Source organism: Zootermopsis nevadensis, unplaced genomic scaffold, assembly GCF_977971745.1.
Source record: "Zootermopsis nevadensis isolate Lab colony 2312 unplaced genomic scaffold, Znev_1.0 Znev_ptg000007l, whole genome shotgun sequence".
Lineage (NCBI taxonomy): Eukaryota > Metazoa > Arthropoda > Insecta > Blattodea > Termopsidae > Zootermopsis > Zootermopsis nevadensis.
In genome coordinates this window covers 21,724,682-21,746,443 of record NW_028259139.1, presented here as the reverse complement: position 1 = coordinate 21,746,443, position 21,762 = coordinate 21,724,682, and the positions used below count along the sequence as shown (strand labels likewise).

Sequence of the window (21,762 nt, the reverse complement as noted above, 5' to 3'; positions counted from 1 at the left end):
GCTTTTGAGACTGCGCGGTCCTCCTCTCTCTCTCCGTTCCTCTCTTCCGCTTTATTTTCTCCAGTTTCTCCTTATCTTACTGCTTCCATCTTCATGTCCTCCTGCTTCGCTTTGATCACTTGATGTTTTGAACGTAGCCTAACCTAACCTTTCGTTCCGGTCAGCGTGAAATTGTTTCGACACTCTTCGTCCTCTCGCTGTGCCGAAACGACGAATTTCACAGGGACCCAAATTAAACTTCAGCGCTCGATCGATAAATAAGCCTTTCGTCTTTAATTCACGTGACGTCACGTTCTCGCGGCAGCAATTATACAAATATGGCCGCCTTCCGGGTTGTTACGCCGCGCAGAACTTTACCGACGTTTAAGAAGTGCTTGCTGCCCCCATCAAGACGCCTCTGAAACGTCGGTAAACCTCTACCAGGCTACACGGCGCGAGAACTACGTATTTAAATCGTGTATTCTTGTCTCGGTGGGAAAAATTAAGTTTCGATATATCGATTCCAGAAAGTCGCAAAACTGTTGTGTTCGTGGCCTAAGCCGTTTTCGTCCTGGCACTTCACGAACGGAACCCAAAACCCGAAGCCTCTTCAGGGCGGATTAGTTAGGAAGACGTTCACGGGCTTCAACTCCACGTTTTTCTGTTTCGTCTTCATCCCCTAGGGATTATGCTGTCCCGCTACTTGAATGTTAATGACGCGTGCGAAAAGCAACTTCTTCGTTAACCGGGTCTGCCACATTTGACTTAAAACATCCGCACTTTTTATATCTTAATTTTAGTTGAAAGAAAAATCAGTTCATTTTCTAGCCAATTTCTTCAGACAGGAATTTGTAATTTGTTTATTTTCTTCTTGGGAGCATGTGTAGACTTCTTTATATATCGTGAGCTTCGTGTTGTTGTTGTTATTATTTAATTGGTGCCGGCTGTGTGTAGTGAAGAATAAGAGGGCCTTTGCCCCACAGAGAAATGTCGCAGTTCGAAAGCATTTGAAACTCTGAAATGTTGGTTAGTCACCGGGACTTCGAGGCTCTCGCTCTGTTCGAGTGGACATCCTTGAGCTGCAGAAAATGTCTCCTGCAGTTTGCCCCCCTGCGTTCGTCACAGGCCGTGCAAGTGGCACAATTCGCTGGTGCTCACGAAAAAACTTGCGATAAAGACACGTGACAGAACAACAACCGCTCTAGCGCCTTCGCAATGCGACACGTTCGAACAGACGCCTGCTGATACGGTTAGAAAATCCTTGACAGACTTTAACTACTCCTTTCGTTCACAAATGGCTGCACACTGGAACGTCGCCAAAAATAAGAAGAACCACAACGCTGATGTTAGGTGTGACGTGTTTTGACAGCTGGCACTTGTAAGTAATGGCTTCCACCTGTTCCCATAAAGTACCTTCAACATGTGGCTCGCGAACAGGATGAAGCAGCTAAGTCCAAATGCCTTGTTTTGCACAGAAACATAAAAACAACGTAAATGTGTGGACTCATTATTCTTCCACGAGTGTTCTGTTGTAATGCAAGGACGAACGCCCCCATGGGCCACAGAGCGGGGAAATTAAAAAAAGAAAAAGCAACTAACTCCATGCAGCAGTCCTTCCCGCCTTCTATGGTATCAAAAGGGAAATCACCGCCATCACCGGAGCCCGTCCCCCGTTACCACCTTGACCCAGATGTATCCAATCCAGGCCCTCCAGCCATCCATATTAATATTATCCTTGGCCTTCTAAGAGGTCTTTTCCACTCAGGATTTCCGTTTGTTAGCGTCCACCAACCGAATGGACAAGGCATGAGTACAACGAGTAGTCTTCCAGGACAACTTGACCCTACACTACACAGGATGAACAGAATTCAGTCTTCTGTTTTGCCCGGATTCCAAATCGAGACCTTCAACTACCATGGACCCTTCAGTCCGTGACCACCATGATTCAGCATCTTTCAGGGCACAGTCACCACACAATATCACTCTCAGTAGAGATCTACGCGATTGGTGTCGATAAAAAGGTCGGGGCATCTTTTATCATTCCTTAGCACAGGGGCACTCGCGAGGCCTCTTCTTGTTCACATAACCAAATAAATGAAAATCCTAGTCAGATGTCACAATGGTTCACTTAATGTTGCAGACTTCGGTATAAGCCTCGCTAAAAAATTCGCATGAGCCAAGAACTTCCGAACGACTTCTATATTCCATGGTGCTCAAATTCTTGCACCGCTTTGGCATTGAAATCAGCTCGACTAACCACGAACCTAGTCTCTCTATTCCAGATCCACATCTGACCTTGGTTAAAGTCGTGCTTAACTCGCATATCTGCTTCCAGTCTAAGATCATGTTCCGCCTTGGAAGCTCCGTAATGCACACCATCAAAGCACATGGCGGTCCGCTCACAAGGTGAAAAGCACATCGCATGCAACTGGCAGTTTGTGCATTCAATCTCCCCATCTTGGATGAGACAGAGCGCTGCCTAGGACCAACATGGCTTTCACGTCTTCAGAAGGAATCTTCGGCGCCTCAGTCTGAAATTGCTAGCAAGGAGCTAAAAATTCTGATTCTTTACAACTCTCAGAATTATAACTTGGCTCTCCAGAAAGAATTTAAGAAGATAGTTATGATGTTTTTCCTTGCACTGTGTGGTCTGTTGACCCCTGACTAATAATTAATTGTGTACTGATTAAGCTGCAGTTTCTTAAATGACGCTGCTTCTAGCAAGCTACACATTTCTGCTTTCAGGAAATATTAAGATGAACCTAACAATCGAAAGTGGGCTGGACCCTTCTTGCTGCAGGTTTCACGCAAAAGAAGGGTAAGAAACAGGTGCACTTTGTCTCCATACACAGCATTAACAGACTCGTTCTTGGGGTTCCAAAGAATGTACTTCCTTCTTCAGGAGGATTCTGTAAGCAACTGGCTTAAGTTCAGGTATCAATACTATAGACGCCAATTCGCCGACATTCGCAAAACTTGGTGTAAATAACATGCCTTTGGAAATATTCGCAGCTCGTTACATTTAACATGATGTCATCAACAACATTACCTGACAACTACTGAGGTGAGTTAACACCAGAGCCATTCAATGTAGCGTACAGGAGTATGCATGTTGGGGTGAGTGACGGCGGGCAGAACTACAACCAACATGATAATAAATCACTGTAGCTTGACACAATATATTTATATGGTTACATGTTACACACACGTTTACTAAATTATCAACTGGCGCTAGAACTTGGAAGTTACGAGTACCAACAAAGTCCTTCTTTCTGTCACTTGCTCATACTGACTTAGCTCAGCTTAATATTACATTTTATCATCCCTTCTATTCTTTCCTAGGGGCTGGCCCTGGACTGGACGACCAGGGATCAGACAGGCTCTGGGGCCCACCCAGCCTCCCATCTAATGGGTACAGTGCGGCCGGGGCGTGACGCTGACCACTCACCCCTGTCTAGTGCAGAGTTTAAGAATGAGTAGGAGCTATACAGCAGGACAGCTTCACTTCATAACATCGTAAGACCTTCAGTCTAGAACCTGTGAGCTGCTATTACCATTCACATTATTTACAGCAAAATTAAGCTACTTACTAAAATATAAGAAAAAGTTCTGAGCCATTCCTTATAATAAGCAAGATGAAATAAAGTTTAGGTATTAACGGTATTATAGAACGTGGAATAACTAAAAATTAAGTCGCACTGAATCACGCATGAAAATTCCATTGCAATTCACAATATGTGCCATGCAAACAAGTGTGCACATACGCGCACTGTACAGATGTAAGGAACTACTCCAATGTGATGACTTCCACACTGTCGCCAACCGTACTGCCATGTTTTTCGTTCATCTTCTGTTCTTTCTGCTTGACTGCACTGGGTCCCCCAATCCTTTTTGCTCCTTGACTTCCAGTCGATAATTTTCTGCCTATTTCTGTTATTGAAACGGAGTCCTTAAATTTCTTGGCACTCGATCGGAAACAATCTCCTCCGCCTGAGCCCTGTCTTCCTTGCTGCCCGCCACTGAAGTTTCCATCTGAAGTGCCTTGCTGCTTGGCGGTGATCGTTATTGAAGAAGGAATTGTGACGGGTAAGTCTAGTGTCGGTGGTTTTGCGATCACCTCCAACTCAGAGCTTTGCTGATGAAGACGACTCAACATGCAAATGCTAGAAGCCGCTGAATTGGAGGGTGTGACCGTAATCTCGTGCCCAATTTTCCGCAACGGTATGGGGCTCCTGCAGCCTTTAGTTCCACTCTGGCTCTTATAAATGCTAGAAGGACTCAAATCTTTATTTTCAGGACTTTTATTTTTGGTAACAGCCGATTCACTAATTTCACTTCTTTGCACAAATGGATTTGAGGTTTTTGGAGTGGTTTGAGTGTCTTTATAAATGGAGAGGTCTTGTCCAATTCCACTGTTTGCACTTCTCGGTACAGCGATCATCTGCGTCTGACCGCTCTTAATGGAAGGACCAGTAGCTGAAGTAGTTGACAGTTTACAACCACTGCTCTGGTTTCTCGGCCCCAGGGCAGCCGCCATCCTCGAAGCGATGTCACGACTACAGTCCGACCTGCCTGGCATCTTGGAACCACCACTATGACTATGTTTGAAAGGAGGTGTTATATTCATAACATCTTTAGACACGCCTGTCTGATCCTCAGTTTCATTTCCTTGCGACGGAGATACGGCACATTTACGAAAGTTCATGAGCTTCGAAGTTGATGGTTTTGTTGATGCTGTAGCACTGACAGGTGTGGAGGTGACTTGACTGATGGACACTCCTGCTGTCAGCATTCCTTCACCGCCTTTTAGTAGGGAAATATATGGATTAGGATTAGAAGGCTTTTGTGGCTGGGGACTGAACAAAACCTGATCTTTAGGGGGTGTATATGGTGAAGCAGTCACTGTCAAAGGTAACTGAGCTACAGACGTAGACACCTGGGAACTTGCCTTGGAGACGGAAAGCGAAACATTGGAAACAGAAGAACGGTTGCTAGCAGACTTCGCTAATGCCTGTGAAGCTTGGAGTTTCTGCTGGAGAGAAGGCATTAACTGATTGTTCTTACTGTGGCGGTATTTTGTTGTTAACGGCGATGTTGAAGGGCTGGAACTGCAAGGAACCGATGACTGAGCAGGTGGCAGAGGAGTTATGGATATACTAGTTGGAAGAGAAGTAGAAGGCTTCTGTGTACACTGTGGATTGGCAAGAGCCGAGATTCCTTTATTTCCTACAGAACTGCTTTCATGAGACTTGACTGCTTCAGACTCTTTCTGCCGCTGACTTGAAGGAATACTTGGAATTACAGATGGAGCGACACTGCCTGTACTGGTTGAAAAGTGACGGAGAAATTCTGCTTGGTAACCGCCGATATGAGCGTGTAAATTCAAAAAATTAAGAGCAGCAACTTGTTGGTCTAACATGGCAGGTGCTTTTGATTGGACAGCCGCAGTGATGAGAGACGGATCCGAGAAGAGTGTGTGAAAGGGATAATATGGCAAAGTTGGTGTTGACATATTTTGAGGTATTATGGGTCCAAACTGCTGAGGGGGCGCCTTTTGTATGCTGCAACGAGAACTTGAATACTGCGATTTTGAGCTGTGTGGCGCGATGGTTCCGCTGACGTGGACGTTCAGAGGTCGACCGCGAGATCGAGGCAGTGACTGCGTAGACGAATAATTTGAGGAAACTGCTGGTTTCACTATCGGTGTTACTGTCTTTCGTTGCTGATGTGTAGTCACGTTGGTACTGGCCCCCGTAACAGTTGGCGGCGTGGCGGTGACAGGCTGAGGGAAAGAAGAAACGGTCTCACACAACTCTATACAGACAAAACAATTGAACACTGCGATGGCATAAAAAGAGTTCTGAAGTGAGAGCTTAACAAGGCATACCAGTGGGACGGTGTGTTAGACTTCGCTGCCATATGAGGGGAACTGGACTTTGCCTGAGTGAACTTGTCAGCACAAGCACAATCAGCAACCATGATGGAACTCACCGGTAAATTAATGTGTGTATGCCACGGAAACGTATTTTAGAATGGGATCTATGGTGCACATGCAAAGACATGTAAGACGTAAATATAATATTTTGAGAAATGGAAGAATTGTGAAGCAAGATACAATACTAGCCCTCAAAGTTATATGATATTTAATTTTTACTCGGTCCTGGAGATTGAGGAATTTTAAAAATTACAGCTTCAAAACGCAAAATTTCATTCAAACAGCAATAAGTTAGCAAGATATGAAAATCCATGGTCTCTTAGGCACGTATGTAGCGCCAGTCTCAAATCATGGATTTGTCACCTTGATAAATGAAACAGAGCCACTTTCTGAAAAGCTGTGACATCCAAAGCATTAGCTATGTTACACTATCACCCCAGAATCCTTCAAACTTAGTATTTAAAATAGTTCTGTAAATGTTTTAAATGACAGTCCACCTGGCTCACGGTTGTAGGCACTGGGGCTGTGACAGGGGCATGAGCTGCAGCCCGACTGGCAATGATCTCTTGCTGGCTGAAACGTATCACCTGATCCAACACTGCCGTCTCTACCTACAAAACACCAGACGAACACCAACATAAATTACCCACTACTGAAACAAATGACGGTACACATGAAATTACACTGAAAGGAATCCAGTCATAAGAAACTGCACTTGCATGAAGAACGCATAATAAGGGAGTAGCCAGAATGATATTCTGCATACAGAATTATTCAGAAATTTAAAGCAAAGAAGAAATAAAAGGCTTATGAAATATAAATGCATTTTTTGCAGAACAAACCTTTGCGTGTTGTTTATATGCTTCAGACAGCAGTGATGCAAAAACCGATTCCTTCTGTGGAAGATACCTTTGGACACGCTGGTATGCTCGGTACATTTCCACTACCAGCCCGCTTGTTATGGGTCCCTCACGAAGTTTTGCTCGTAGAGCCTGCAGTGCCAGGGTCAATGCCTGACGACACAATTGCTCCCTTTCAGAATCACGAAGGTACTTCCTGTAAAGATTAAGTAGGACAGGAAGAAAATAGATTTGTACTTATAAAAGCTTCATGTTTCTACAGCAGTAATTTTCAAGCTAAAATTCAGTCAGGAAGATTGCAACAAAGGAAAAGGGATGCCTCCGGGCAGATAGCACTGAGCAGAATGACATGAGGGACCACAAAATTGTGGTGACAGAATATTAAATGTTTGTATTTTGAGACCTACATGCCACCCACTATTTAACCTGTGCACACACTGTCAGGACATTTATTAATTAACCTCCAGGCTTAAAGTGTTAATTTACTTTACATCCTTCTGCATGATAGGGTAGTACTGTACGTCCAGTAATTGCTTTCTACACAATTTAAAACACTTGTTGTAAAATCAGTGACAATTCAAACAAATATTCAGTAAGATCATGGAGATTGGTTTCTGCGCATAAAAACACACGCATGCCCATCAAAAGCAGAATGAAATAAGCTGAAAATTTCCAGAATATGCAACTGTAACAACGCTAATAAACTAACTTGTCAGCTTCTGGAGTGCGCCTCAGCTGCAAACAGAGCTCCAGTAACATCCTGTGATCTCGAATCTCCCTCAACACTTCCATGAGCAGCAGAACGCAACGGCTCATGTGAGAGGCAAAACTTCCTGGGCGGTCGATCTCAGACACTGGTATGCGCCATACGCCCTGTTCCATGATAATTTTTTTTGTAACACTAACAGACAGCCAAATAATGCAGACACATTCAGAGGAAAATTACTTTCGGTCAGGTTTAATAATTTATATAATTAATTACAATTTGAGGGTACAAGAGGCAGTGACTCGCCTCACAAAGCGTCCCGTACCAGAACACCAGCTGCACCCTGTTCCTACCGATGTGGCTCTGGTGACCAAGACACAGTATTATAACCATTACAACAACTTTGGAGGAAATGCAAAATGTCTCTCTTGATACAGCGAACTCCCAATTATCCGTGCAAAACTTCCTTTACACATAAATGTAGACGTGTGTGAACTAGAATTTGACATCATTCCATGCCATACTGCCTGGTTTAGGGAGGGGGCATTTGGTTTTGGGACAGTCTATATCTTCTGCAGACTGTTTTTGGTGTTTTACGGTCAGTTTCCATGGTGTGGTTCGGAGGCTGTAAAAAAATAAGTTACTTCGTGAAGGTCTGTGAATGCACCAAACAAAATATTTTGGATTATTTGTGCACCGTCTCCCCAACAACAGCCTGGATAATCAGGAGTTTACTGCGTGTGCATCTGTTACCAAGCCTGTCCATTTTCAATAATTCCGACACCCAAAGTGCAGAATTGCCAGAATCATCCGCAACTGAAATTTGGTAAGTCTACTACAATTATGCAGACAAATTAGAAAGCAGAAGATGAAACATTTTAATAAACAATTCCATTTATATTTTCTTTTCAAAAGACCTAAATAAGCTGAACATTCAATCGTAAACATGTGTGATCCTGCAAGACTATGTGCGAATGGCTCAAAATTTTCACAACGATTTCACCCCCTGAACTGTACAATAAAGTATAAAACAAGCAAACAAACAAACAAACAAACAAACTATTATCACTATAAAAAAGACACTAGTGTCATACGCGCATGGCACTAGTTTGTTTGTTTGTTTGCTTATTTTATATTCTAATAAACTACACGGTATGCAAAGTTTTAAAAAAATGTACAATAAAGGAAATTATCTTCAATTTAATAAGCAGTGGAACTTCAGCAATTACTCACAACCTGATTAACAAATCAGGTTCAAGGCTCCTTTAATTTTCGATCACAAAACTGACAAGTACTAATAAGTAGAAATGGAACCATAATGATTGCTTCAAATAAAGTATTATGACAGAAGACAAGAATTCTTAACACTCGAAAGAAAACGCTCGACGCCAGGACAAGAGACATTTTCAGTTTTCAAGCATAAAGATAACAAGGAACCAGTATCATCAATATTCTTTGGTGCTTTGCAAAAAGGGGTCATGTCCATAGAAATTGCATTGTTCTTGGGCCATTCCTACTGAGAACCAGTAAATTAATGATACTGGTTCCTTATAATAAGACTTTTTTTCAATATGGAATGTACCGTAAAACGTGTGTAACTGACTCACATTAAAAAAGTTATTATTCTTTCTCTCTGCAAACAGACCCTGGAACCTGGCACTGGCAGGCCTTTCCTCCAAGGTCAGGCACTTGTACGTCCCCAGGAGGAGGTCCTGGCACTTGGATATATTGCGATGGAACTTGGAGTGGAAATAGAAGTGTGTCAGACGATACAAGGATTTGTAATGCTGAGGGAACCGCAAAACACATTCTTCTAAAGCAACCAGACAGTGTTTCGCCAGCTCGTAATGATCTGCGGTAACAGTGAAACATAACCTGATAGTGACAAATACGAGACATCGATAACATAACAAGAGTGTAAAGAACATGTCATGATTTAACAATTAAATAAACACACAGAGGTCTTAAATAACAGATATAAACAACTAGTGAATGTGGTCAGCTCCAAAGTATTCACACTCTGGCTGTGCCATGTCTCGAACCACTGCTGGAAATCATTGTCTGAGAATCCCTTTGCCCTGAATCTCTTCCAGTGATTGAGAATTAAACCATTTAAAGATGTTTGGTTCCAGAAACAAGACAGAGAGATACAGGGCAAAATGAGCTGAGCATAGTGAACATTCTAACACTGGTATTTCTTTACTGGCGAAAAGTGGCTTTATAGGAAGTGATGAGTGGCTGGATACACCGTCAAGATGTGCCTGGCAAAAGATCTGGTCATTTTACAGAAATGTGCTGCCACATATCTTTAAACATTTTAAGGTAGAATGCCTGGTTGACTGTTTCGGAGGAACATGCTCATAAGGTACAGCTAATCTGACATAAAGAGATCAGATCAGAATGGTTTTTACCTGTAACTGTAACATCTCAGCCTTTTGTGCAAAAACAAAAAATCTAAATTTCTGGTGCATTTTGTTGTGGGTCTCTCTTGAAAGGTCAGTTTTATGACCAGTTCCCATTTCCCCAGAAAGGTCAGGTTTTTCCAAAAGCGTTGATAACACATGACTGATAAACTGTAGGAACAGGGAATTAGCATCCAGATGTGGAAAACTGACTGAAATGGTGAGCAATGATTGTTGACCTGAGTGCTGAGAAGAAATGAACATCAACAGAGGAACCAGAGACATTGGTTTTGACCAAGGACCTGTACTAAAATGGTGCAAGAAAATCTCTACCGTGAGCAAAAGTTGAAAAGAATTTACAATGAAGTTTCATTTTAAAGAACTATAACATGTGCCCAAGGTTTAAATTATGGCAGGAAGGTCAAAGTATCGTACATACCGTGATGAGTTCCGTGTTCGTCGTCTCCACCGTTCCCTCTCCTCTTATCTTCACACTTGGTGCTCACTGTGATTCTGCTCTTTGCCTTGGTCGTGAGTGCAGCTGATCTGACTCTGGCCATTGTCTGAGGCGTCTGTTTTGCCTCTTCTGAGATGGCATCACTAACATTGTCAGAGTCGCTGTTTGACGAAGAATTGCTCGAGTCCTCGTTACTAGTTGAAGAATCATCTTCTGAATCGCTGCTGCTGGACGAGGAGTCTGCCGTCGAAGTTTCTGTGGTCGTAGTGGTGGTGGTGGTCGTTGTACTCTCCTGAGAACTGCGTCTATTTACAGACGCCTCTGTATTCGCATTTACCGCCTCCTCTCCTTCCGGTTGTCGTTCCAGCGACTTTGTTCTCTTACTGTCTGACTTGACACCATTCGCACCAGGAAGCTTCTCTCTTTTAACGTCTTTCCCCTCTTCTTCTTCATCTTCTTCATCATCTTCATCATCATATTCATCATCTCCGTCTTCATGTTCATCATCATCACCATCCTCATCATTTCCATTTTCTCCACTAGTTTCCACTTTAGCATCAATTAATTGTGGACACTTATTATCATTTACTTCAACTTTTGTACTTTTAACATCTCTAACATCAGTAATTACATCTTCACATTCATCTTTAATTACATTTGCTTTACTGTCAATGCTATCCATCTGATCTAGTTCATCATCAACTATTACTTCTTCAACAACAATTTCTTCCACAACTTCCATTGCTAAATCGATCGCATCCAACTTTTCCACTGCACCTTCCTCAGTGTGTAGACGGATCACTGATTCTTTACGATTGACCAGTTCCATCACTGGGTCCTTCTTAACTACAACACTGTCAACGTCTATCTTCAGCGGATCCACCTGCACATTTGCTTCATTTGGAAATTCAAAAGCTTTAGGCAGCGAGTCATCTAAAATGATTATTTCTGTACCATCATCTTTGTTCTTAACTGGATTTAAATTTATTATTTTATCTGGTGACTGGGACTGGTTCCTCCTGCTTTCTGTTTCTACAACTTTAGTTAAGATTTCTTCCATCACGTCAATAACATCCTCCATCATACATATATCCTACACAAAAAGAAAACAAATTAATTTTACCCTTATGTACCCTAAGATTTATTCTTCTTTTGTATTTGACTGGTTACCCCGAGTTTCTATCCCACAAGAAAGTAAATGGTGCAAAGTACAATGTGCATGCTGTACATTCTATTGCATTATCATGAAACAAATTCCTGGCTGCCGTGCAGCTCACTTACCAGTGTTCTTTGTAACCATATTCTGTTTATTCCTGTGTCCCACTGCCTCAAATCCTACACTTGACCACCAATAAGAACACACGTAACTGTTGTTGTCAGTAACTTGCAAACGTTGTATTAAGAAGTAAAATATTACAACCTTTTGTGCTGCAGTGGCGTAACGCCGTCACGTCAATTGCCAGCTGACACTGGGTTACAAATTGTTAAAGAAGTTGCAATGAGGCATACTTAAATATGTGCTCACAGTTGTTACTATATTTAGTGCTTTATATTTAATAATAATCTAACCAAAGGCAAATCCAGACGTGCTTTCTTTGTAAATGGGACCTCTTCGAAAATATCCAAAGACACGGGCGGTCGTTTCTTCGTCACTCTCGGGTTTCCTAAAGCAAGTAAATACGGAATACGAAAGAAAATTATAAACCTGTTGAAACAACAGAGACATTTTAAGAGAATACTTACAAATATGGAACTAAAGAAAATTCTCAGTTTATTACAAACAACTTCCTAGTTCCACAAACATTTAAAAAGCCCCCACATAGTATTACAATAAAAATAAAAAAAATTGAAAATCATGTTTATTTCAGATAAAGAAATGTTAAAATTAGCAGCTACAATCAATAAACACAAGCAAATTTCCACAAATGAATCACTATTTCGCTCACTCACTTTCTGTTGGAATCTATAATTTAAAAGACTCGGACAACAGTTTCGGGTACTCTAACAAAACTAATTCACAAGGCTGTCATACAACACACCTGCTGCAAGTTACTTTAATAAGCAATACGGTAGCTTATGACACAGAAACACGCTTACCCTTCTATTTCTCTCAAATTAGAAGCCATGAATGGTCCTGCGGCAGCATCCTTGAGCATTTTTTCAAACAGCGTCTTCAAATTGTCATCGAGCCTTCTGCCTTCATTCTGCTCCAAATATTTAAGTATGCAAGCGTGGATCCTATAGTAGACTTCTAAGGCTTCAACTGCCAAGTTCTGTGGATTACTGTAGCTTATCCTACGGGCATAACTAGCCTGCGTCTGATGAAGGTGTTCGCAAGCCTGCAATAAACGTTGCGTCTACATTCAACAGGCATACTCTTGTTCAGTTCATAGTTTGTTAATAAACCATTTTCTTATCAAGGGTTCTGGGCCTTTGTGCATATCAAGTGGCAGCATAGAGCGTGGTTTTGTGATTCTATCTAACTCAAGATGTTCTGTTATTGCACTCACATTTGTTTCTTTTGTACTGATTATTGTGAATTGTTGTTAATCTGTCAGCTGTTTATCATCTTTACAATGGATCGTGCACTTCCGAATTTGGACTACCTGAGGAAGGATGAGCTGGAATATGAGATCAACATATGGAAGGTCACGGCCTCCAAGAATATTTACGTAATTAGCAGGCAGCGAGATTCACGCGTCCGCCTTGGACTCCATCAAACCTCTGGTGAGTTGTGAACCTTGTGCAATAAATTTAATCAGATCCAGGAAATAGAAACTTACATTTCCTAATCAGTACACCAGGATTATGATGCGCCTATGCCAGCTGACCTACGGGACTCGTGACCTTGCCGACAGGAAAGTTTCAGACCAGTCCAATCCTGCCTCCCTAGACAAATTGTCCGAGGGCATTTCCCACTTCGCGTCGTCTGTGGAGGAGTTTCATAGCCATCTCTGCCAGCCCTCCCAGGATCCCACTCACAAACCCAATTCTCTTGATCATTTTACCTCTGATTCTAACCGGGCTCTTATTTCACAACACCAAGAATAATTATAATCCATTTATAAAAACACCAAGGAAGCCTACTGCTCTTACCTTTGCAAAATGGCTAAGGAAAACTCTTGGATTGTGGTCTCTCTTCTCTGCCACTTTACCCAGCATATAGTGATGCAGCCAGCGCTCATCTTGTATTCCAGAATCCTCTCCTGCAGCATACCATATCTGTCAACATACACCAGTCCTGATATTTTAGCCACAAAAATTATAGCTGATGTATAATCTATCATAGGACATATGACCGTCTAACAAAACAGCACGCCATTTACGATGGACATGCGACTTCTCCTATTAAAGACAGGGTGAAGCATACCTAGTCTTTGAGCTGCCTTTCTGTATTTTGACGACAAATCAAAGGGAATTATCAAATGGGTAAACACGTGGAGAGATAAGAAATAGATACAAAATTTTAGTCAGAAAACTTGAAAGGAAGAGACCACATGGAAGACAAAGGCTTGGATAAGGGATAATATTAAAATAGATTTTTAATAATTCCTTAGGAATGGACTGGTCAGGGACCAGTCGTAGATACTTGGTCATCACGATAATGAACCTTCCGATCGCACGCAAGATGGGGAATTTCTTCATTACCCGAGAGACTACGAGCTTCTTACGATAAACTCTGCTCCATGGAGTTAGTCATATGAGATAAATGGCCTACATCTGCAATTTTAAAAGTAAAAACACTCAGAACAGCGAAACAACAAACAAAGATTCACTTGACCGCTGACCTTGCTGGCAGTGGTGAAACACTTCTCTGCCGTGTCCAACATCTTCTCCTTTCGATTCTCCAATATCTCAAACATCTCCAGGCTGAGGCTGTCTGTTTCCTGCAGACACACGGTGTTCAATGGTTTACAAAAATTACAATGCAATAATGAGAATGTTTTGTTAATTAAATGGCTTCCCTGATGATGTGAAATTGTAGGTGCAGATAATGGCTATGTCTTCTGTTCTGTCAAACATGACGCTGTGTTTCATCTCTGTGGAGAGTTTTGTTACAGCCAATCTCCAGTCTGGAGTCTCTAATGTGTTCCCAACTCCTGGTGGAGATATGAAGGCCCATTTGGTCAAGTAAACCTTACTGCATTAGCAGAGGATCTTGTGCACGCCAATCTTTGAGTCTGGAATCGTCTGCTTCGGTTCCACGGAGGACAGACAACTCCAAAATCAAGAACTGGGCATGTACAACAGGATCAGTCACACCTGCACCATCAGGGAAACCACTGAAATAAGAGAGCACCTTCAAAACTTCAACTGTAAAGATGTGTACAGACCGAGTAAAGACTCTTATCACCTTTCTAACCAGACCTACCGCTCAGACACCTTCATCAAGCAACTGCTAAGCCTCACCAGCAGTGACTGACTCAGCAGACCTAACGCACTTTCAACCACTGGGTCACTAAAACTCTTCCACCTACTTTCCTACTCACATGGTTCCTAAAATGTTTCTCATTGACTCTTCTCCTACTTCATTCTGAATTGCCTTTCTGTACTGTGTTCTGCTACAGCAAATGCGTCTGGACCAAGTCTGAATGGTAAATAAAACATAGATGGCAATCATTCCAACAAGATGGCTATAGCACAACAGAGATAAACCAGAGAGAGAGAGAAGCAAATGACTGGCATGGTCACAATAACTCATACACATTCCTCTGGAGATATCAGCAAGTTTCTCACCACAAATAACATCAAGACAATGCAGTGGCTGAACAAGAAGAGTATTAACATACTGGGACCACTGAAAGATGATCTGGGAGGTGCAAGGACTGACTTTGAAGAGCTCACCAACATACTCCAAGAAACCACAGCAGGGTTAGGTTAGGTTCACAAGAATGTTGAATAACATTCAGAAAGGCCATCTTGCTTCTGAAGAAAAAACTATGCATGTCAGAAGGTCAGAAAAATATCATATAAGTGCGTCACTCTAACTTGTTTTTGCAAGTTTTGAATCAGTGAGCTTAATAGTGACGACATGAGTTTATACTTTACTCTGCATAAGTAACCTAACCTTCAAAGGTCAATGGTTGTCACAAATGTAGGCCCCAGTGAATCTGTAAATGTGTGTGTGTGTCAATAAACACCATTCCCTGATGGTGGAGATTATAAATCGTACCTCTGCTTCAAACTGATAAACCAATCACCTGAGAATATTCTATTGCGTACATCCTCCGTCATCAGCATCAAACAGTGGACAGCATTTTCAGTTACTTGTTATACGACTCTTGCTCTCAGTGAAGCTCAAAAGCGAGTTTACAGCTACAAGAAACGCTCTTTTATCTTACCTGTTTAAGCAGGCGGGAACAGAAGGAATGCACCATATAGACAAAGGAGTCGTACTCGATCCACATCAATGAATGATTCGCCTCAATATCCAGAGCACGCTGAAAGCAACGCTGAGCAGCAGACGCTTGACGCAAAAAGTCCATCTCGCTCTTCAATGGTTCACACTGCGACATAAAATTGTGTTGAACCTTACATATTTACAAAATACTGATTGCTACTACCAAAATTATACACATAGGAGTCTGTTCCCAGTGGTAGATCCGCTTTTCCCACGTTGAAACACGCTGTCCCACGTGGCACTCCACTGGTCTCACCCCCTTCAGGACTCTGCCCCATGCAGTTGGCAAGTCAGAGTACACTCCAATGGCATAAGTCCATACCAAATTTCATCAAAATCCATCCAGTGGGTCTCAAGTTCAATCACGCAGACAGACATGACCAGCCACACACATGCATTCACTTCATGCACATCCTGCAAAAGTGAATGCGTAGCAACCAGTGATTACATTAAGTGGAACGCACTGTAAATATTTTACTTACAGAATTAAGTTTAGTTTCCAGTTGACTCCCACGAGCAAGCGCCATTCCTGCCCAGGAGTCGATGCGTACAGGATTGACACAAACATCCAGCAGGTAGTGCCTAATTGCCTTCCCCTGCAACAGACACTCCGCACTTTAACCTTGTGTTCACTGTTTCCACACTGCACGGCAATAATCGGTGTCAAAATCATTCAGATAACACTAAGGACTCTTCCACAAACACTTATGTATGTCCATTAATAATTCTGGAGAGGAATTTCAAAGGTTCGTGTTCGAGTCGAACATTTCATGTGCATGGTACAATTTTAAAATTTCAGTACAGAAAAGTAAGATATGGGTTTTACAGGAATTACCCCACACGACCTGAAACAGTTACTGACAGGACTAAATTACAAGCTTCATACTTACAAGGACACTGAAGACAAAATCAAGGAAGAAATACTAACAAAGTTTTGTAATGAAATGTCTGTCTTGGTGTTACAGTACAGAAGTGAAGCGAGGGCATTACGGAAGGTAGAATATTCAAAAAGAGAATCCAAAGAAATTAAGATTAAAGGAAGCACAATTCACATATCTTATCAACTACTTACCCATTCATTAACTTTGAAATACTAGTCAGCCAAGAGGTAGAAGATCGCTGACATGGAGCGAGGCAACTGACTACGAGCATCTCCCAACACGGGAAAAGACGGGCTCGTCCCATCGATATATGCCATCACTTTTTCCACCAGATGTGCTGAAAGCAACACAAATTCATATCAGTTCTGTACGTGCTCGCAGTAGCCGATATAGATGGGGCAGAAGCAGGTAAGTCAACATTGTGGAGCCCCTTGAGAGTACAAACTTTTTCATGATTCAAACACAGTTCTAATATCTGTCGTATCCTAATTACGTTAGGTTAGTAGGTACCTTTCCCTGGTGACTTTATAAACAAGTGACTATCAGAGTTCTTTCTTCACTCATGCAAGTGGCTGTTCTACGCAATGGACTGTTCCTTGTTCTGTACTGTGCAGGGAGCTGCAAGTGCACTGTAGGTTCAGTGTCCTGACACCTAAAATCACATGATGAATCTACTCTGAACATAATTCTGGACGATGCAAATAAACAAAAATGAATAAACTATACAGTGAACAATCCAGTCAACTAAAGAGACACGTGACTAAAACACGGCCTTGATGAGCTGATAAACAGAACCAACAAAATTATCACAAGTAGTTGAATCTGTTAGAGAAAACATTTTACCTTGGTTTTCTTATTCGGATGTGCATACAAGCAAAAGAACACCTGTTCCAGGCCTTGACTTTGTCTGTCCCTAACAGAAGCTAACTTCTCATCTCTCAGCCTTGGAATTACCACATCCAACGTGTGTAAGAGGAGTGCCCCTTCACTGCCGCAGCACCAAGACCTCCTGCACGACAAGGAGGAAGTTACACCCAGCAGAAGTCCATTACAACAAAGAATGGTAAAAACTGCTCCGGGACTAAAACAACAAATGCTTTATTTTATTTCAAGTAAAATTTTACTCTTTACGCCACCCGTGTAAATGTATTACGCTCAACCGCATTCACATCGCTGCTCTTTTCCCCGATCAGTGTTACGGATTGCATTACATTGATCAAATTTATAAGGAAACAAACAAGGATTCAAGGAAACATAATGAAAAGATCAGTTCTGGAATTTGTTCATTTCAAGATTTTATCAATCTCCACCACTGACACAGCAGTTCAGGAATTACCACTGGGTCTCGCTTAGGGCCGACATCTTACCTCCCAAGAAAGTCATGGGCAGTAAAGAGAACCGAGATGTGGCCCGGCAAATCCTCACTTTCATGAATCTCCTGCTCCTCGTCCTCGTCCGAGCCGGAAGACGACTTCCCTCCCTCCTCCTTCCTCCTGTCACAAGAAAACGCTTGTCACGTGTCAGCAGCAGACAGTAAAACCACAGTTTACACAGTCAGTTGGTTTCATGCAAAATAAGTACAGAAACATAATGAGAAGTGACAGACCATTTGTCAACTTCTTCTGTTTAGATTGTTTCTAAAGGCTTTTGATGTTTAAAGAAAACTTTTCTTCAAGGGGCTGAATAATACGACTTGCTTCAGGTGGTAATTAAAAACAGTTATGAAATTCTCACTGCTCTTAGGGAAAGATAGCGAGCGTGATTGTTACATAACTTCCATAGGTTTTATGCCGAGCCAGACAATAATAAGTTCTGAAACACAGGGCAGCATTCCAACTGGAATATTCATGAGTAATTGAGGCTCCAGCAAATGCAATATGTAACATATCAGTATGGAACCTTTGTCCAAGAAATTTAGATGCTAAAGTTCAAAATTTATTACATAAAGAAAGACGCTCCGTGCAATACTCACTGTTGCAGGATCTGTTGGAGCAGAATCCACGGACAGATAGATTCTACTGGCATCTCCACAGCTGTTTCTGGGGCATCCAGTTGGTGACACACTATGTGGGTCAAATTTTGGACCAGGCGGGCCAATCTGCCATTTGGAATATTATCGACTGCAACACCACATGGTATGCGTGAGGAAGAAAAGCACTTCATACAACATTTTGGTTGGAAAATCTGAAGGAAAGAGACCACTCACAAGACCTAGGCATAGAAGGGAGGATAATTTCAAAGTAAAACTGAAGGAAACAGAGTGGGTTCATCTGGCTCAGGACTGGGACCAGTGGCAGCCTCTTTTAAACACTGAAATAATCCTTAGGGTCCCATAAAGATCGGAAATTGACGAGCCGAGAGACTGATAACCGCGTATAAATGATCTTTATTTGAAGACCAGCCAAGTGCCAGAAGAGATATGAAGCCAAGGGTATGATAACGCGCTGCTTGGTCAGGGCCATCTCATACCTCGTACACAACACTTACTGTGCACACCTTGCACAAGCAATTAATGACACCTTCCACAAAATTAAATATAAAAACATAATCAGTGCTATGAAATTAATTTCTAAAACAACTAATCACATACGACATAAACACAAAGCGTGCGTCATCTTTCTTCCCATGCAGGTGCACTCTGTCGGAAGAGTTTTGTAAGGAAGCTCAGATAAGATGAGTCTCGTATATTTATGTACAAGAAATGCCACCTACGAGCAGACAGCACTTCAAACCCACAATGCCACTGTGTTACGCTCTTTTTCAATCAACACTTACCGACTGACGGACCAGCCTTCTTCACACAGGATTCCAGACCAGAAAGGAGTTTCTCAACAGTGGAAGCCCACTTGCTCTGTTCCTTGTCTTCAGAATTTAAGTATTTGTGTAGTGCTTCATTACAGCACTCCTCTCCCCAGTAGAAACAGTCCTATGGAACAGCACACACACACACCAGTGCCATATTTACTCAGACGGAAGATGGCCGGTTTCCACATTGTCCAAATTACAAACTGAAAAGCTATCTTGAATTGAAGTGTGAAGTACACACCTGTGTTTTCTGAACATTTTAAGCTCTTATCAATTTAGCACTGCCACTGTAACGATAAGCGGGCGCCATATTCTTCAAACGTCGTGACCTGGCACATTTCCCCATTAATTTTCACGCGGCAGCTTTCCCTTCGTTGACGATATTCCTGCTACGGCACGGTCCTCCCCTAACAGAAGTGTTTACCAAGGAAGAAGGCCGAATAAGACGCAGATTTCATCAGCATGAAGTGCGTCTTTTGACTCGCAGCATTCCAAACTCTTTTGCCCACTTGCATTCTCTTTATACATATTTTTCTATGTAAGCCCACACACCAAGATATGGGGAAACCACTAATGCTTATAGTTGGCTTCAGGCAGGACCAGAAAAAATATTCACTAAATCAGGTCTTCACCACATAGGCCTATTACAAGAAGACTGAAGTGAGAAAAAAAATTGTTCTATAGGAACAAATACTGTAATCGAAATACAAGGTCAGCTGTTCCACCTGAAGTCTGAGTGGATCCTCAACCAATCTCCAAGTAAGAAAAGTCTAAATTAAGAGCACAGGTACAAGTACCTGGTACCTCCTGAGTTGCCACAGACCATCCATTAACATAGCAAGCTGAGTAGCCCGATCAGGACAAGCGGCGTTACAGCTTAAAGCTGATGGAAGCTGCATTTGTTGCGAGTAGTGAAAAGTTTCCTGATGAATTTTTACCAGTTCTTCATAATTCTGTACATCATAGAGATGTTGAACTTCATACAGCCTCTGGTTTCTGAAAAAACATATACACAAATAAATACAAGGTGATTCTTCAATACATGCAATAAATATAAGAATCTTTTTTCTACTCACGAAATTAATCAAAAAAGTTCTAATAAACATTCTGTCACACTGCATTGTTAGCAAGAATTAGTTAATGAAATTAAAACAAGTAATGCTGTGCTCTAGGAGCGCATTTATTTAACACATTTAATGTTTACTAACAGTTGCTTAAGATGCTGGTTTGTTACGGCTACCTGACGCAGCTGATCGCCCAACAAGGCTTAACTGAATTTAGTCGCCACAAGAACAACAGCCCACACATCAGATGTGGCATGTTCATGTATATTTACCTTGTCAGAGCTGCGAGCAATTTCTCTGCCTCTTCCTTGTTGATATGATCGTGGTGCTTGCAGTTTGGTAGAAAAACTGTTCCTGTGTTGTCACATCTGTCATTAAGGTACCCCAAAATCTCTAAGACATGACACAATAATATTAAAACTAGCAGTGTGAAGCGACATTATTGTTTTTTACTTATATCTATGGAACACTTAGTGTTGATGATTGAATTGAAACACTTCACTTCTATAAGCATAACTGCGACTATTCAAGCAAATGGCTTGCAGTATCAACAAACACGGGAAGTAGGCGTCAGACCTCGGCATTCAACAAAGATTTCCTTGTGGGAAGTGGCTTGTTTGTGCAACGCTTCACCTACATAAGGTACGGCAGTCAGTCCTGCATCAGGCACCGATTGCAACAGCCATGCTTGTGGGAATCATTCGGAAGATTAACCCAGTCAGCTGTTATCTGTAGAAGACAGAAGCGTGGTGCACAATTACATCTAGGTAAAGTACAGGTATACAGCCACCAGCGCAGTGCGACGCAATATTATTACATACCGCTCTTCGACACAGAACATCTAGGACAGCACAAAGAGCCATTCCCCTGGAGACCCTCCAGAACAGTCCGCGTCCACTGGTACCTGTCCGATGCACTGGCGTACATGAAACACAAACACAGATTATAAGTCAAACACACCCAACCGACGATCGCCAAGAAAACCAACTTAGATCGATAAAATGTAAAGAAAATAACACCCTCCCACGATATTTTAACAGTATCGCCCTTTCTGAAGTTAAAAGGGGAGGCTCTTAGTGTCATTACACCCATTGGCGATCCCATCTTATGTACACTGGATGTAAATGAACAATGATAAGGAGATATAAAGAATCAAACATGGGCACACATTTACAAGTTCAAAACCACGACAACGAAGACTCAACCAATATCTCAACCTCTCACAAGAAATAAATAAAACTCTCAAAAAATAAACTGAAAGCTGACAAATAA

General features: G+C 41.9%; 1 protein-coding gene across 1 annotated transcript; it reads right to left on the bottom strand.

Moving 5' to 3' along the window:
• Positions 1-3,142: 3,142 nt before the first annotated feature.
• LOC110840861 (uncharacterized) lies at positions 3,143-21,353 on the bottom strand. The gene is given in 21 exon segments (XM_087343840.1): positions 3,143-5,761; positions 6,412-6,525; positions 6,757-6,970; positions 7,484-7,647; positions 9,088-9,332; positions 10,322-11,432; positions 11,909-12,044; positions 12,290-12,302; positions 12,435-12,678; positions 13,436-13,561; positions 14,128-14,226; positions 15,682-15,846; positions 16,223-16,336; positions 16,813-16,980; positions 17,465-17,630; positions 17,989-18,114; positions 18,594-18,741; positions 19,397-19,547; positions 20,224-20,422; positions 20,763-20,929; positions 21,312-21,353. Coding segments are annotated over 21 exon segments (5,907 nt in total). The 3' UTR covers positions 3,143-3,766.
• Positions 21,354-21,762: the final 409 nt, after the last annotated feature.